Here is an 18,721-nt window from a genome sequence, read left to right on the forward strand (position 1 = left end):
ACCTCCCACTCTCGAGTGCCCTGTGGTTCATGCCTTGACCAGCAAGGTTCAGCCAAATTCCTTTGACTGCTTCCACTGCTGGGAGCCCTAATAGAATAGAGACCTTTGGGAAACAGGTCTTTTCCTTGACAAGTTTTAACTGTCCGCCCTGTCAATGTCATCTGGGTTTCCAAATGACATACAGGCAAGCCGTAGGGGAATGCTATTTGGGGACAAAGCAGATTCAGCCCTGGAGCGTTACATACGCAGCAGGGCCATGGCTAGTTACCTGGGCCTTCCTGCTCCCCCACAGCAGCTGAAACATTGGTTTCACCCCTTCCTTGGCACAGTAGGGACTTTCAGTATTGCCTGTGCAGCAATCCCCCAGTCTTTTTGTGACCACGGCGGCTGCACCCACCGAACATGTGGACAACAAAGGCAACATACAGCTCAGTCTCCTGTTCCTCCAGCTGCTGCGACCCCCAAACGTCTTTAGAGTGCTTTTGCCCGTGCACAGCCACCATTTTGGAGGCAGTATCTCTTATTTTCTGTCAAGGTGGCAGATGATAACTTCAGACAAGTGGGTCCTGCAAATGGACAAAGTTACTTCTTACTATTCCTCAAACACACACTGCACCTTCCCCAGACCTGCTGACAGAGTACTGCCTGTCCTTGTTGCAGCAGACAATGCAGGCTCTTTTTGCCAAAGAGAGGGTGCCAATGCCTGAAGTGGACCTTGGTTGATATTCCCACTACTTCCTGGTGCTGAATTAAGATGTTGGCTTTCACCCATCTTCGATCTTTGCCCTTTTAATCCCTTCCTATGGAAAGACAAGTTGATGATTCTCACCTGGCCCATGTCTTGTCTGCCCTCGAATCCTTAATAGAGGTCTTGCACCTGCAGAACACTTATGTTCGAGGAATGTGAGCTGTAGATCTCATGCTTTGCATGCTCCTGCCATCTAGTGTTGGGTCTGGATGTTTGCAAGTTGTTTTTCTTGGAAGAAGTCTTTTCCAGTCACAAGGTAAGTGACTCCTCCTTTCGGTGATAGTGCGCATATGCATTGTTTTTTTCTGCCATCGGGTTCGACACAGTTTCTCCGGTTTTACTCAGTGCGCAATAAACTCAACTCATCGGTATTGTTTTCGATTGCGTAATTACATTCTCCGCTTATCGTATTTACTTACAAATCCCTCTTTCGATTGGGTAGCTCGTGGAAGGCCGTCAGGTCCGCCTTGCAATAGATGGAACGGACTCCATTTCAATCTGCCCTCGGTGCCACGCAAAGTTTCTGCGCACCGACTCACACGAAGTGTGCAACCTGTGCTTGTCCCCGGAACACAGAGAACAGGACTGCGAGGCGTGTAAGGCTTTCCGATTGAAGAAAACCTTTGCGACCGTCGGGCTCGATGTCGCAACATGCAGAGCCAACACACCGGTTCCGTTCCGGGCCTCTTCGGAGAAGATTCGGAACAAGAGACCGGAGACTCCATGGGAGCGAAGAACACGACCCAATCTCCATCTCGGACTATACTGCTCCGAGGGAGACAACCAAATCTAGCAAGGGCAGTGTACCGTGAGTACAGATCCTCCCTTGCCCTAAAGTCCAACTCAGGCCAAGAAGAAGGCTCCGGTCCAACCCCCGCCTCGGCACCGAGATCATGTTTCCGACGTCCCGTCTTCCTGCTCAGCACCAAAACATACCCCAAAGCCTTCCAGCTCCGAACAGAGCCATTGGAAATCTGTCACCAAGCCGAAACCTTCGGGATCGAAGTCAGTCAGGCTCTGCCCCATCCCCTTCAACGCAGAAAAGGCCTTCTAGTCCGAAATCCTCGGCATCCAAAACCCCAGCACCAAAGCCTTTGGCACCGAAACAAACAGATGTGCTGATTTCACCAAAAGAGCCCCATTCCGATGTTCCGCCCTCCAAACCGGATTCGAAAGAGCGGGAGCTCTATATTCATCCAACAACTGGATATATTGCCACCAAGGTGACAATAAAACGCAAACCTGAGACTGAAGAGGCCTACCACATTCCTTTAAAAAGGTAAAATGTGGTTACTAAACCTTCTCCTTTTCCATCACCTCGGTCTCCTCAATTTCGACCCTTACTAATTTCACCTGAGAACTCACCACCACATACACCTGAAGATTAGGATGATGGTTATGGGGATTGAGCTGGGGACAGTGAGCCAACACCTACAGGCCCCTGGACAGATTACAACACCAATTCGCCCACAGGGAATGATCCTGATCTGTACCCTACCAAGGCTTCTCCACCAGACGACAGTGTAGGATACATAGAACTGTTGGGTAGAGCAGCTAACTACCATGGGGTTCAGTTGCATAAGCAATCCCTGGAAGAGGATTTCCGTTTCGAAAAGCTCAGTAGTACCCACAAATCATTGCACACACTTTGCATGCTCAAGGGTTTGATCAGACACATGGATGGCATTTTTAATGATCCTGTCAGGGCACGTATTCTCACCCCTAGGGTAGACAAGAAATATAAGCTGGCACCATCAGGACCAGCATACATAAGGGGGCAGATACCATTGCATTCCTTGGTAGTTTCCAAAGTACGCAAAAGGGCCAATTCCCAAACCACAGGAGATGCTCCACCCCCGACAAAGTATTTAGGTTGCTAGACACTTCGGGGAAAAGAGTAGCCTCCCAGGCTGCAAACTGTTGGTGCATCTACAATACCCAAGCAATTTTAGCTCTGTACGACAGGGCACATTGGGATGAAATGGAGAAGTGTGGCTCAAATAGTTAGAGCGGCAGACCCTGATGCAGAGGTCCGGTCCGGGACCAGGGTTCAATTTCCTCGGACCTGATAATTCTCGCCTCAGTGCCTATTCTAATCATGGGTCCCACTCTGCAACTCTGGGCAATAGCTTGCTTAATCTCCACAACGGACCCAACAGTGCTGGGATGCCTGGCTTCCCTTTGGGGGTGCCCAGGAGTGGACATTTCACAGGGAAAAAGCCAGGAAGGGTTCCTAAGCGGTATACGGACAGTGCCGGGACACCTCCGGTGGAGGTAGCTGTGTGCTTTACAAATGCCGGCATTTATTTATTTAAATGGAGCAGTTGCTCCAATTTCTGTCTGATGAGCACAAGTCCAAGGTGCAAGACCTAGTGCGGGAGGGACAGCTCATATCCAATAATTCAATCAGGTGCACCCTAAATGCTGCGAACACTGCGGCCAAAGCTGTCACCACCAGCGTTCCTTTAAGAAGGCACGCCTGGTTACGCATTTCAGGTTTTAAACCAGAGGTTCAAACTTCTATCTTGAATACACCATTTGATAAGGAAAACCTCTTTGGCCGTATGGTAGATTCATCATTAGAAAAAATGAAGGACACAGAGGTGACCAAATCTATGGGATCCCTCCAATTAATTGCAGGGCATGGTTCCTTTCGGTGCTCCTTTTATTGCGGAGGGTTCAAGAACACCTCCTTAGACACTGCCTCTACCACCTATAAAGGCAACAATCAACCCTCTGCCTCTAAGGGTTTCTTCTGAGGGGGTGACAGAGGCAACAATGGCAAGGGTAGAGGTAGAGGTTCCAACACATGCGTTCCCCCTCCAATACCAAACAGTGAATTGCCTTCATGCCCCATACCATTTAACACCTGTTGGAGGCGTCGTTCACATTTCCTACCGATCTGGCAGTCGATAACTACAGTCAAATGGGTACTGGAAATTATCCGTTCTGGTTATTACCTGGAGTTTACCAAAAATCCTCCCAAAATTCCTCCATGTTCACACACACTGTCACCAGATCACTTACACCTCCTCAAACTAGAGGTTCAGTCTCTCCTTTTAAAAGGGCCTATAGAGCCCGTACCACTACAATACCACTCGTTGGTCGCTTACTCCTTTTACTTTCTCATACCCAAAAAGGACGGTTCTCTCAGACCAATCTTGGACCTCAAAGAATTAAATCTTTACATACAGTCAGACCATTTTCACATGGTAACAATTCAACAAGTGCTCCCACTCTTGCAACAGGGTGACTTTCTGTCAACTCTAGACTTAAAGGACGCCTACTTCCATATTCCAATACATCCCACTCATCACAAATTTCTCAGATTTGTCATAGCGGCCAACATTATCAGTTCAAGTTAGTCCCTTACGGAGTCACAACTTCTCCCAGAGTCTTTACAAAGTGTCTGGCAGTAGTCTCTGCTCATCTAAGAAGGCAACACATTCATGTCTTCCCCTCCTTGGACAACTGGCTCATCAAAGTCAGTACGTATCCAAAGTGTCTCCAACATACTCACAGGACACTGCAGTTACTGCACCAACTAGGGTTCACAGTCAATGTGTTGAAATCGCACCTCCAACCTTCCAACACTCAAAATTACCTAGGAGCCACTTTAGATACTCCAAAGGCTCTGCCCTTTCCCAATGCAGACAGAATTCTATACATTCAGGCTCTAGTTCTTCAGTTTCAGTCCAATCACTCGCTTCCAGCTCAAGTGTATATGCAACTACTAGGAAGTATGGCATCTTGCACCATGATCGTTCCCCATGCCAGGCTTCACATGCGCCTCCTACAGGAATGCTTAGCAGGTCAGTGGAACCAATTGCAGGGTTTGTTAACCAATCTAGTGTTGGTAAGCGGCCATACTCATCGCTCTCTGCAGTGATGGAACACACAACATTAATCAAAAGGACGGCCCTGATAGACCCAGTTCCATAGACAATACTAACAGTGGACGTGTCCCTCACTGGTTGGGGCCTCATCTTCAACACCACACAGTGCAAGGCCTGTGGAGTATACAACAAAAAACTCCCTACATAAACCATCCAGAGCTGCTAGCAGTGTTTATAGCGCTCAAAGCATTTCAGACTCACCTGGTCGGCAAAGCTGTCCTAGTTCGTACTGACAACATGGCAGCTATATATTACATACAAACACGGGAGGACACACTCTCTCCAATTGTCGCACTTGGCCCAAGACATTTGGAGGCAAACCATTCACCACAAAATCTATTTTCTAGCTGAACACCTCCTAGGAGTGAACAATCGGATTGCCGATCTTAGCAGACAGAGACAGCAAATACACAAATGTGAACTTCACCCTCAAGTCCTCCTCCCATACTTTCAAAGTTGGGGAGTCCCTCAAATAGATCTTTTTGCGACACACTAAAAAGCAAAATGCCCAAACTTCGCCTCCAGGTGTCCACACCCATTCTCCAAAGGCAATGCACTATGGATGAACTGGTCAGGGATATTTGCCTATGCTTTTCCACCTCTCACACTCATTACATTAGAGGTTCGGAAACTCAGACTAACATCCCTCACATTGATCCTAGTAGCTCCTACATTGGCCCGTCAACCGTGGTTCACAGCCCTGTTGGAGCTGTCCCTAGTTCCACCTCAAAAGCTACACTTCACATCCAGTCTCCTCACATAGAGCCATGGAGAAATCAGACACCCATATCCCAATCAATTGAACCTCGCTATCTAGCTTCTGAAATCCTAGGGTTTGGTTATCTAAATCTCCCACCAGACTGTATGAACATTATCAGAGAGGCCAGAAGGCCTAGGAACAAGAGACTGTTATGCAGCGTAATGGAAACGTTTTGTTATCAATTGCAATTACAAAAACATCAATTCTCTTGCTGCTTCAATACAAAATATCATTTGTTATCTGTTACACTTGCAGTATTCAGAATTAGCTTACACCAGTAATCAAAGTTTTCATGGAAGGACTTAAAAGAGTTATACCACCGATACTTCTACCTGCCCCAGTGTGGAATCTTAACACAGTCCTTACAAGATGTTTAATGGGCCCATCTTTTGAACCCATGCATGATGTGAGCCACAGTTTCTCTCCTGGAAGACTGCTTTCCTCATTGCAATCACTTCACTGAGCAGAGTGGATGAACTACAGGGACTAACCATAGAAGAACCTTTTTTCCAACTTCACAAAAACAAAATTGTTCTTCGTACTAATCCCAAGTTTCTTCCTAAGATAGTTTATGCTTTCCTCATTGCAATCAATTCACTGAGGAGAGTGGGTGAAATACAGGCACTAACCATAGAAGAACCTTTTTTCCAACTTCACAGAGACAAAGTGGTTCTTCGTACTAATCCCAAGTTTCTACTTATGGTAGTTTCTGCCTTCCATATCAATCAGTCGGTTGAATTACCAGTTCTTTTTGCTCAACCTGATTCAGTGGCAGAACGAGCTCTACACACCTTCGATGTCAGAAGAACCCTTTTATATTGCATTGAAAGGACAAAATCATTTCGTAAAACCAAACAACTTTTCGTTGCTTTTGCACTACCACACAAGGCCAATCCTAAATCCAAGTCCGGTATTGCCAGGTGGATTGTTAAATGCATTCAAACGTGTTATGCAAAAGCAAAAAGAACTTTAACTATACCCCCTAGAGAGCATTCCACTCACAAAATAGGGGCTACTATGGCTTTCTTAGGAAACATCTCCATTGTTGGCATTTGTAAAGCTGCAACATGGTCCACACTGCACACATTCACCAAGCACTATTGTGTAGAAATGTTAGTGAGACAACAATCTAATATGAGCCAGACCGTACTTAAACTACTGTTTCAGACAACTCCAAGAGCTACTGGTTAGCCACCGCTTTGGGAGAATACTACTGTATAATCTATGCAAAGCATGTGAACTACAGCTCACATGCCTCGAACGGATAATGTTACTTACTCAGTAAGCATCTGTTCTTGGCATGTACAGCTGTAGATTCATTTGCGCACCACCCGCCTCCTCGTGTACCTGTTACTGTTGCAGTTCTCTATCTTATTCTACATACATACACATGGACATCTCTATTCTTTATTTACTAACTCCATTCTCACCCTCTGTGGGAAAACAATCTAACAATGGAGTCGATGCCCATGCGCACTATCACCGAAAGCAGGAGTCGCCTACTTCGTGACTGGAAAAGACTTCTTCGAAGAAAAAAAACTTGCAAACATCCTGACCCAACACTAGATGGCAGGAGTGTGCAAAGCATGTGAATCTACAGCTGTACATGCCAAGAACAGATGCTTACTGGGTAAGTAACATCTTCCATCCATAACCAAGTTCTGCAGGCCCACAGGCGTTACCTGCAGTTTATGGTGGACCAGGAGCATTTTCTGTTTGCATGCTCTCCTTTCTCCTCATCCATGCCTCTAGCTGTTTATGAAAATGATAGTGTTTGCAGCACATCATCTGATGCCAGGTGTTCCATTCTTCAACTATCTTGAGGACTGGCTGTTGAAGATGGGTCGCCCCAGGCATTTGTCACCCACCTACAGATTACGGCGAACGTCCTCACATCATCACACCTGACTACATGCCAGAAGCTCCCTGGACATAGTGCAGTTTCGCACCTATTTCCCAGAGTAAAGAGTCAAGAACATTTGGGCTGTTTATCATGATGTTTTAAGCTTTGTCCTGGATTTCAGTTTGGATGACTCTGAATTTGCTGGGTTTGATGAGCTCCTGCATCCAGCTAGTCAAGTCCGCCAGATGGCATATATGGGTTCTGCAGCGAGATCTGAAGTCCCAGTGAGTGCAGCATCAGTGGAATCTTTCAAATCTGGTCCAGATTTCGGAGAAGACTGCAGAAAATGTGTAGTGGTGGTTCCGGGACCTCACTCGTGTCAACAGTAGACCTCTCTTCTTACCCCACCCAAAACTCTGTGGTGATTGATGCATCTCTTGGGTGCTGGAGAGTCCATCTGGGAGAGGTTGTGATCAGAGGTGTCTGGTCTTCAGCAGAGACGTGGCTCCATGTCAACCTTCAGGAGCTGCGAGTCATCGCTTGGGGTTGACAGCCTTCTTACCATCCATCAAAGGGAAACTGGAGCAGGTTCTCACAGACACCACCACCATGTGATACTGCAACAAGCAGTATGGGGTCATGGACCCTGTTTCAGGAGCCTTTTGGTCTCTGGAAGTTAGTAGACCACCAAGGAATTTTTCTGGTGATGCACCACCTGATGGGTTGCCTGAACGCTAGAGTGGACGAACTAGCCATTGACGCCTTGTGGATCACAAATGACTGTTGCATCTGGAGGTAGCGTGGGGTCTCTTCAGTGAGTGGTGGGAGCTCTGGCTCCATCTTTTCTCCACCCTTGGGAATATATCAGCACTTTTGCACATTGGAGTTTCCTGTGTGTCTCTCGTTCAGAGGCACATTTTTATTCCCCTGTACGCCTCCAACCTATACCTCTCCAGCCCGAGTTCTGAAGAAGATCAGGGACGGCGAGGTCCAAGTCATCCTAGTGACCCTGGATTGGGCACGGAGAATATATCTTGAACTACTGCAACAGGAGATCCTCTAAAGAATCTTCTTTCGCAGTAGAAGGGCAGGGTACTGTACCCAAACCTATGCACTCTTCATCTCCATGCTTAGAGATTGAGCTGCAACAGTTGAGTGACTTTGACCTTTCTCCCAAAGTTGTTGACGTCATCTTGACAGCCAGCCATCCCTCAACCAAATCTGTATACACCTGCCATTGGGATGAGTTTGAGGCCAGGTGCGCTCCTAAACAGATTGACCCACTCCATGCCAAGTTGTCTGAAAGTTTGTTGTTTGTGTTGTCCATAGCCCAACAAGTCGTTCCTTTGTAACCGTCAGCTCTTTCGCCCTTTTTATGGTTGCGGGGCCAGCACTGATTATTTAATTCACCTATTGTGATGCAGTGCCTTAAATGGTTACAATATATGTTCCCAATTGTTCTATTTGTTTTGCCCCAATTTATATCTACAATTTCTCTCACATTTCTCGTGTGTGCACCCTTTGAGTTGTTCTCTTTAGCTACTTCATCTCAAGACAATTGTTCATGTCGCCATTACATCGGCGAGATGAGTGAACAAGTGACCGGCCCGGTCTGTCAACTGGCTTACACCACTTTCTTCTCAGACAAGCTGGTTCTGTGGACTTGAGCCTCCTTCTTTCGGTAGGTTGTGACTCCCTTTCTTGTCTGATAAAGAACTTCACTCTTCTGGTATTCTTTGCTCTGCCTCATAGCTCTAAGGACGAGGTGAAAGTCCTGCGGCCAGACCTGAAAAAGGGCTCCCAGGATGCTTGTTTTTGGTCCATGGAGGACCTGGTTTGCAGTTCGGGCTGGACTGATCCCATGAGGAACAGGGTCAAGACTGATTTCGATTTGGATGTGTCCAAACTGGGGTGTCATGGTGAGCAAATGAACGATGGATTTAATCCAGATCGCTTGACTGCGGGTGAATGTTTGATTTGCTCTGCGTTTCATCCATCACCTGTGTCTCTTTAGCTTGAATCCAGTGGCACAGTGAGCCCGGGATGCATGTCAGGTCAACAAATGCTAAAAACAAAAACAAATGATGGACAGAATTGGGGTATTTGGGCTCCCCCCTGCATCCCCCAATTCAGATGCTGTGTGTGCCCTGGCTGGGCTCCTGGACACCCACCCTTTATAGGTCGGGCCCTGGGGGAAATGGGGGCTGCATATCCCTTCTCCCCCTTGCTTTATTAACCGTGCCCTGGGGGGATTGAGTTGCAGGGGCCAAATGTGGACTGGGTGGGGGGGTTGTAAACCCCTGTTCTAAGAATATGTGGTGGGCCCCTGGAATTGGGCCCCCTGGCTGCATTCAGCTCGGGAGAGGGGGCTGCGTGCCCCCCCCCCTCCGAGTTGGCTGCCTTTGGGAGTGGTTGGCAGGCCAGGCCGAGTGCGGCAGGGAGTAAGCTGTATGTGGCCAACTCCCTGCCACGCCTAAGGCCGGGTGCGGTGGTGGTTTCATTAACGCATGGTAATTTAAAAATTACTTCACGTTAAAAAAAACAACTAAAACTTCACAGTGAATATATATGTATGTCACACACTCACACATATGTGATCAATCCCATGGTCATGCGGTCGAAACGCATCATGCTGGGCACTTGCTGACACATTTTATTGATGTTGAGAATTTCTGCAATAAAGCACTGCATTTTAGAAAAACCCACGTTGTGGTCCATACCTGTGTATCACCGCGACGTTGGTGATTCAGGATCGTTATATATATCAACTTCCATTCGGAGAATAGAGAGACACGAACCGCTCGAAGGTATGGCTTGATGTTGATTTTTTTCCCTCAAAAATGACGCGTTTCGGACTACACTAGTCCTTGCTCACATACATATATATATACACACTCACTAAGTCTCTCACACTCACTATAGGTCAAGTTAATATTAGTGATCCATCTATGGACATAGTAACCTGCCTCCATCCTCCTTTGCAGTACTAAGACTCTTTCTTGTGGCAGCCTCACATGGGACTCTATTGCATAACTATTTTGGCTTTAAATTTGATGAGGATATCAGCATAAAATAGGCTACTCTAAATGTCAGAAGGTCAATCTTTAAATCCTGTCAGGGTTTGGTCTTGGATCGGAACAGAGTTTTGTGCTATTTGCTTACTATATTTTAAGGTTTCTTTGGGAATGTAATATAGAAGAGGATGGAGGAGTGGCATGCTCATAACATGGTGGTGGCAACTAGGATGACTTTTTGGAGAGGATGGATTTATGCCAGTAGCTCTTAACACGGGGTGGGCAGTCTGACACAGTGGGTGAGTGTGGTGCTCCTCTGTTGTGAGGTAGTAGTCAGTGTGGGTGTTCAGTAGATCTAACAAGAAGTCCTACACCTTGTGTCATCATTTGGTCAGCATTGACATGGACATGAGACAAGGAAATTTGAGAAGGATACCAGATCGTGAGCTGGAGTCTAGTGGCATTGGTAGACCAATGAAGCCTGTGGATGGAACCGATACCTTTTCCTTTGGGAGTTAGTTCTGTTTTGCATCTAGATGCATAGGTTAACTTTTACAAATGTAGGAGTGACCAGTTGCTTCCTGGTGTTACTCTTTTCTCGTGTATGAAGTATAATTAAAGTTGTTTCCTGAGATGATTGCGTTCATGGAGGACAGTGTAGGGTAGCTGACTCAATGTTTAGGAGTGCAAGTCTCCAACCAGATTTTGGGACAGCATGCAAGTGTGAGCGTGATTTGAGTCCTGGGTTTCTAGTTATACGGATAGTGGCTACCGGCTGTGGGGGATGGTAGCAGTACTCAAGTTGTGCTGTGTGGCATTCACAGAACCAAAAATCAAGTAATTAGGAGTAGGATATACTCTGGGGTAGGTTTCTTTGGTGAAGATATGGCGAGGGACTTCAAAGCGGAGGTTATTTGAAGGAAATGATGAGTTGTGTAAATGAATCACTATGCAATATACTGTTTCAAATGGAGTAAAAATCACATTTGTTTAAGAGTAACCACCTTCTTCTGGACTCTGGGACCCCATGCATTAAAAAGTAAGTATGTATATTGGAAATACATTCCAACAAATTGTGCTTCTTCCACTCCTACCAAGGATAATTTGTTATCTGCTCCAACGAGCATGATTTAGAGGTGTAAGCTGCATAAAATGAATCCATATTCTATTCAGCCTCACTTAAATTACTTTTTTGGTCTTTATTTGATGCTCACTTTCATTACCTCCTTTCTCCTTAGTCCTAATCTTCCACTCTTCATTCCTGTGCCTTTTTCCTTTTCATATCTCGTGAATCATCTGAATCACAGCAGTGGTGATTGTTTCGGTTTTCATTTGCAGGTTAAATGCTCCGTGCAGAATGGCACATCTGTTATTGACTTGAGCCTTTTGATACATCGCAGTGGGTATTATGAGGCCTACGCCGATTCCTCGCATGATACTTCTCCAGACTTCTATATTAACATCTGCCGACCTCTGAACTCTATACAAGATGTCAACTGTCCACCAGGTGCTGCTGTGTGTATGGATCCCGATCAAGGCGAACCTATTGTAAGTAGCATACTGATCTGCTTGAAATGCATATGTTGTTCTCTCCTTAATTAATGCAGTGCATGGATTCGTCCTGGGTACTGCATAGTCTTTCATAAAAATAACCTTCAATCCACGTTTGATGGCTACCAACCCACATATGTGTTTTTTTAATCTAATCTTTTTCAAATGTTCTTTGAATGTTAGTATTGTAACAATAATCAAATGATACACTGAGCGATAATTTTTACAAAGTAATCATTCAATATTGACCAAAAAACACTTTTCTGTGTGAGGTACAGTCTAAAAATGCTCATTGACTGGCTAAATGCATGCATGTGGTAATGAGATGCAGGAAAATATGCAAGAACAGTGCACAGACATGGTTATCAATTGCAATGTTGTTAAACTGAGTAATATGCCTTATATAACATTGAGTCCAGTGATATCAGTGTCAGAATGTGTGCATGTATTCTAGTTCACTAAGAACATTTCCCCTGCAAATTATTCCTCTTAAGCAATTCTTCTATAGCCTGTGACTCTGCTATATCTCATCACTACAAGTTTTCAAGGTATTCAAAATCAGCCTAATGAAACACCTACTCAATACTTGTTAACTAAATGCTATCTGAATCTACTTGAATGCAGTATTCCCTGCAAACCAGACTAATTCACTGCAGGATGATAGTCCCTGCAGGTGTCTCACTTTCTTGCATACATATATTCTATTATAACTAGAGTCATTGTTCAAACTCTCCTAAGTAATATTTGAAGTGCCCAGACATCTGTGGATAGGATCATGATTAGGTTATATAAACAAACTAAATTAAAACATTATAGAGCTGCTGCTTCATCATTGAATCTCTCTGTTTGCCAAGTAGCACCATGTTTGTTAGACTAGCTCTCTATACTTGTTTTACACATATTACCCTATACTTGTCCCAAACAAAAAGAGAATAGGTCAATCTCATGTACGTGGACAACTTTATTATGAGAGCAAGAACAGCCATTCATCTAAACCATTGCTAAATTGTGTCCCAGATACATACTCAGAAAATTCAATCCAAAAAAGTCTTTGATAGCAGAAAAAGGAAATGCAGGATCTTTTGGCTAGAAGCAAAAGGGCTGAACCATCAGCATGAGTTGTACTAGTTGTTATTGTAGTTGGATTGGATGATATTTGACACAAAAAAAGTCAAAAGGTTTTATTTGTTAAGGAACTCCTACGGAGGTCCACAAAATGCATCAATACAATAAGAGACCATTTTAAATACAATACAAAGAATATTTCCCTTTTTTTCCCTAAAATACAACAATAGATTAAAAAGTGCCGTAAAATGGTGCATAAGCTTTTTATATGGTACTAGCAACTAATAGCAACATTTTTTGTAATCCCTAATAAATAGCCAGAACATTTTTCAAAAATTGGAATATCCTATAACAGACCATTCCATTTGGTGGGGATAAAACAAATATTCTGGCCTCCTGGGCTGAATGGATATTAAATTGAATAAATGAGGGTCTTAAAAACAAACGCCTTGCCCTTTGTAATTCCGGACACACAAATAAGGCATGCTTAAGATCCTGGATTTGAGTATAACATAATTCGCAAATTCTCTCCTCTTTCGGGATTTTATACCATATGCCAGTAAGGGCAACAGATGAATTCTCAAAAGAAGCATCAGTCTTCTAATTCCATGCGGATGATTCCAGATCAAATAAGATTGTGGCCTTTTCCCCAAGGCACTACCACAAATCAACTAAATTTGGGACTTAGATTTACTTAGAGCAATATCTCTTGCCATGCTAATAGAGCTTGCAGACTTCTTTATAAATAACTTCAATGCAGACTTTGGCATAGGCAAATTACTATTTAAGCTGAGCCCAAATAAGTTATTTCCAGAAGCAAATGATCTAAGAAATGCTGAATGGTCCTTTAGCTTGTCAAAGATTTCCACTCTCAGGGCAGCCCTGAGGGAACCCTCATTTCCCCAAAGGAGAGCATTCCCCCACCTCAGGACCGCTGACAAAGCAAAAATAAAAGAGGAGACTAAACCAAATTCCAAGCATAAAACATGTGGGGCTGCCAGAGAATTTAGATTACATATATGGCGTAAGAAGTGGCCTTCAGCCTTGTCAAAGGCGAGCCAGTAATTATTGTCCAATACTTCTGCAGCATAAGGTAATTAGGGCGGAATTTCAACCTTAAATACTGACAGGACATGACTAAAATGACGTCGCTCACAAATTTTATAAAATCTATTCAGAGCTCCAGCCTGGGAGGCAGCCTTACCAACACATAATTTAATATGTTCTGAGTCTCGCCCGTTTTTTGCAAAAACCTTTCCCAGATACAAACATGAGTCGACCAATTCCAGCTCTTCATGCCCTAATAAGCACTTATATCCTTTCTTTATTCTATGACCTTTCTTGCGGCAGATTAAGATTTTGCTTTTGGAAATATTAATTTTCAAAAAATGACCCTCCGCATATTTAGTTAGGACATCTAGTCGGCGTTGCAAGCCGATAGGAGTTAAATAAAAAATTGCGACGTCGTCTGCATAAAGTAGGGAAGCTATAGACAATTAACCAATTCTAGGGGCATCCCCCCTCACTGAATTTAACGTGCCTGGAAGATCATTTATGTAGAGGGAAAACAGAAGAAGGGCCAACAGGCCCCCCTACTTCAGTCCATTATCAGTCTCGATCCTGCAAGATAGACCTTGCTGGCCTCCCATCATCACTTGACACCAAGTGTCTGTATATAATTCTATCAAGAGGCCCAGGAGATGGTGTGGCATTCTGAGATGATGAAGCTTTCTCCACAGCGTTTGACGATCCACTTTATCAAACGCCGTGGAGAAATCAATGGAAGCAGTATAGACTGGCATGCTTCGCCAGAAAGTAGATTTCTCTACAATGGTCTGGACAGCCGCAATGTTGTCCAGGGTTCCGTGATTCTTTCTAAAGCCACCTGTTCTGGTGGTAAGATGTTCTGAACATTGGCCCATTGCTGCAGGTGACAGAGTATGGTATTTGCAAATAATTTGCCTGTAGCGTCCAACAACGCAATCTGTCTAGAACTAGTAGGTTGACTCTTTGGGCCCTTTTTAGGTCTCGCTGGCGTTGCAGCGCAAAGCGCTGCCGCCAACGAGACTTATAGTCGCCGTGTTTCCTCCCAAGGGAGACAGAGCTGTGCACGAGCCGATTCGTGTCTGGGCACGAGCCGATTGTGGTCTGTGAACGCGCTTCACAGTGGAACAGCTTGTGCGCGTTCACTCCAGAGTGCTCGTCTCCGGAAGACGTGCTGCGCCCGAGCCCACGTCCAGCTTGTGCGCGTTAAATCCAGAGTGCTCGTCTCCGGAAGACGTGCTGCGCCCAAGCCCACCTCCAGCTTGTTCTAATTACAGGCGCGTTTATTGCGCGTTACAGCAAGGACGGTATGTTGCGTCTGGGCAGTTCGGTGGTGCTCCTTCGGGGGTTGCTACAGCCCACTCTGAGAACTAGCGCTGTTGCACAGTGGCTGGTGAGAGAGAATGCCGGGTCTCCACCCGCCCTCGCTCCGTTCTGTCCCGGGGAGTACTGGGGCAGCGGGCGCCGTTGCTTTGTTCAGTCCGGAGGCTCTGCACCAAGACAGAAGGGGGCTCCGAGGACTCGACTGACAGCACTAAGCACAAGGATGTGGCTGACGAGAAGTGAGTACATAGGAGGCACCATTTGTACAGGGTGGTTGTGGGCGCGTCCACTGTCAAGGAAAACAACGTGCTATTCCAAAAGATATATAAAAAGCTTGCGCTGCCTCACCTTAAGCGCGAGACGCCTAACTTGATTGAACCGCCGCGCGCGAGGATAGACGGTTGAATGTAAAGAGAAGTTTAGTGTGCGTCTGTTTCTCCATGTGACGTGTGAGTGTCTCTTGCTCTTCAGCAGGGGGCGAGGCCTAAGGGATTGGCACCCAGGGCGTGGAGAGCCCATGCATGTCTCGAGGTTCAGTCTTTATTAGTAGGAAGGCTTAAGGGAAAGCGTGGCATCCGTGCGCCGTGATCCTGTTATTCCGCTGCTCGGTGTGTATCCGGCAAGGTCACCGCCGTTGATGATGAGTCACCGTGCTCTGGTTTCAGATGGTGCACGTGTGAGAGGGTAGTTCCCTGGCGGTCCACTGACATCTGAACATAGAACTATGCAAAGTGCTACCACCGTGTGATAAAGGCATGCCGACGGTGGTTATCCATGGTAACTTTGCCAGTAGCCTCTGTTCCCTACAGCCCGTTACTATTTTCTTCTACAGTTATGATGAGGTGTAGTTTGGGTGCTAAATACATCTTGGCCATATTGTGGGACTTGACATACTTGGGTGAGTGGGTACCTTTGGTATAAAGGCTGCTGAGATAATCCTGGCATGTTGACTTCCACTGTGGCCTATTTGCACGGGAGGGAGCTTCTTATACATTTTAGTGCCGCCCCCCTCCCAGTCATTTGAGCAGCTCCATCGAGGAGAGATGTGAATGCGGCCCGCCACGAGATACCGCGTTCTATGTGCGTCATGTAAAAAGATCTGTCAATTACCACACTGTGCAGGTCCTTCGGATGTGCGTAAACAGCTTGTTTTTTTAATGTCTGACGTGACCTATTTACAATTATTTAAAAATTTACCTAGAATGAGCTTTGACTTCACACCTAGGCGACTGTAACTTTATGCTATTTTAGTTCCCATTGCAATGGGTGAGGGGCAGTTTTACATTTGAAAAGTATACTCGTTCATCCCACTATTTGCCACATTCAGTTGTCTATGAATTCTAGTAAAAAACAATCCTTCTTTGCTACTTTTTCCTCTCTTTGCCAAGTCCAGTAGGGCTGGGTTCAGTGCGGCACACACCATGTGTGCGTTCAAAGCCTGTGTTTACCGGCATAGACACATTAAAGACAGAACCAATGACTTTGCCACTGCTTATTAATTTAGTATAGCGCTAACCAGCACAACCAGTTAAAACTGTTTTTCATTGTATGTTAAAAGCACTTAGCAAAGCTTTTAAAGTAATTGGGGGTAATTAACTTGTGCAGTGTCAGTTATCTACAAAAGATGTTAAATACAACCGTAAGATACACCCTTTTGTTTACTGGAAATGAACCTATTTTCTAGTCCTAGTTGGTGTACACTTATGTGTATTATAAATGCATTCTTTGTGTGCACCCATATGCATCATATTCACGTTGATTAGTTTGCTCATCACTGCGAAATTGCACTTGTATTTCAAGAAAACATTACAGGCAAATATAAACATTGACTTTGACGGTTCTTCCTGTTTGACTTCTCGTGACCCCCACTTAGTTATTACTGGAAATCCCCATTGAGTCGTTATTAGAATCTGGACCCACCCCAACACCCACACACCCGAGTCACTGAGGACTTCGCCTAAGCAATTTAAAGTGATTTGAACCTCATAAATACAGAAATAAGCATTCGGTAAATAAATGCGCAAACAAAATATTTTACTTTAGCCACAAGCATTTTTATAACGAGATTTTAACCGCATGCGCGCGGCGGTTTTTAAAAACGCGCATTACATGACGAGCTGAGCTCGTCATGAGCGTACGAGAGGCGTAACTCATGACAAGCTCAGCTCGTCATCAGCGTCGAAGGGGTTAATGGGTAGGCCGGTGCATCTTTAAATCCAATTGAGTCCATCTCTCTACATACTATATTGTGTTTGACATTCTTGCAGTAGTCTCACACATCAATCTGACAATAACTTAATATAGACTCGCTCTATAAATTTGTTTACGGGTGCACCGTTTTATCCATTTTTTCATGTTGGGTTAAGTCTTCACAAGGACGTCAGGCTTAGCAGGAACCCGTGCCCCCTCTAACACAGTAAAGGCCGCATCTGTGGTTTCTAGAAATGGGTTCCATGTATAGGATTCATTGTCCGACTTCAGCATGCACCTTCTCACAACCCCTTCGAGCACTGTTATCTTAACATGTGTGTTTCTTTCTCTTATGATGTCTGCCCTGCCACTATTTACTTCGTACCCTCACACCTCCTCACCCTCACACACCCTCAAACCCTCTCACCCCCTCACACACCCTCGCTCACCCTCACACCCTCACTCACCTTCACCCCTCACACACCCTCACACACTCACACACCCTCACTCACCCACCCTCACACCCTCACACACCCTCACACCCCCTCACTCACCTTCACACCCCGAACCCACCTTCACACCCCCAACCACCTTCACACCCCCACCCTCACCGCCTCATCCTCACCCACCCTCTCACCCTCACCCCTCACACTCACCCTCACCCCTCACACTCACCCTCACCCCCTCACTCACCCTCACTCACCTTCACACCTCCTCACCATCACACACCCTCAAACCCTCACCCCTCACACACCCTCACACACCCTCACTCACCCTCACCCTCCCTCACCCTCACACCCCCTCACACACCCTCACCCTCACACCCCTCACACACCCTCACACACCCTCACACCCCCTCACACCCCCTCACACCCCCTCACCCCCTCTCACCCCCTCTCACCCTCACCCCCTCTCACCCCCTCTCACCCTCACCCCCTCTCACCCCCTCTCACCCTCACCCCCTCTCACCCTCACCCCCTCACACCCTCTCACCCTCACCCCCTCTCACCCTCACCCCCTCTCACCCTCACCCCCTCTCACCCTCACACCCTCACACCCTCACACCCTCACACCCTCAGACCCTCTCACCCTCACACCCTCTCACCCTCACCCCCTCACACCCCCCCTACACCCCCTCACACCCCCACCCCCTCTCACCCTCACACCCTCTCACCCTCACCCCCTCATCCTCACACACCCTCCAACTCCACCCTTCATCACTTGGGGACACCACCACATCACTCGGGGACACCACCACATCACTCGGGGACACCACCACATCACTCG

General features: G+C 46.0%; 1 protein-coding gene across 1 annotated transcript in view; it reads left to right on the forward strand.

Moving 5' to 3' along the window:
• Positions 1–18,721, forward strand: part of IGF2R (insulin like growth factor 2 receptor) — a 1,933,894-nt gene that overhangs the window by 1,191,722 nt on the left and 723,451 nt on the right. Inside the window, exon 35 of the mRNA XM_078648980.1 lies at positions 11,600–11,809. Within this exon, the coding sequence (XP_078505106.1) occupies positions 11,600–11,809 (210 nt within the window). The remainder of the gene's footprint in view (positions 1–11,599; positions 11,810–18,721) is intronic.

This window comes from Lissotriton helveticus, chromosome 6, assembly GCF_964261635.1.
Source record: "Lissotriton helveticus chromosome 6, aLisHel1.1, whole genome shotgun sequence".
NCBI classification, from domain to species: Eukaryota; Metazoa; Chordata; class Amphibia; order Caudata; family Salamandridae; genus Lissotriton; species Lissotriton helveticus.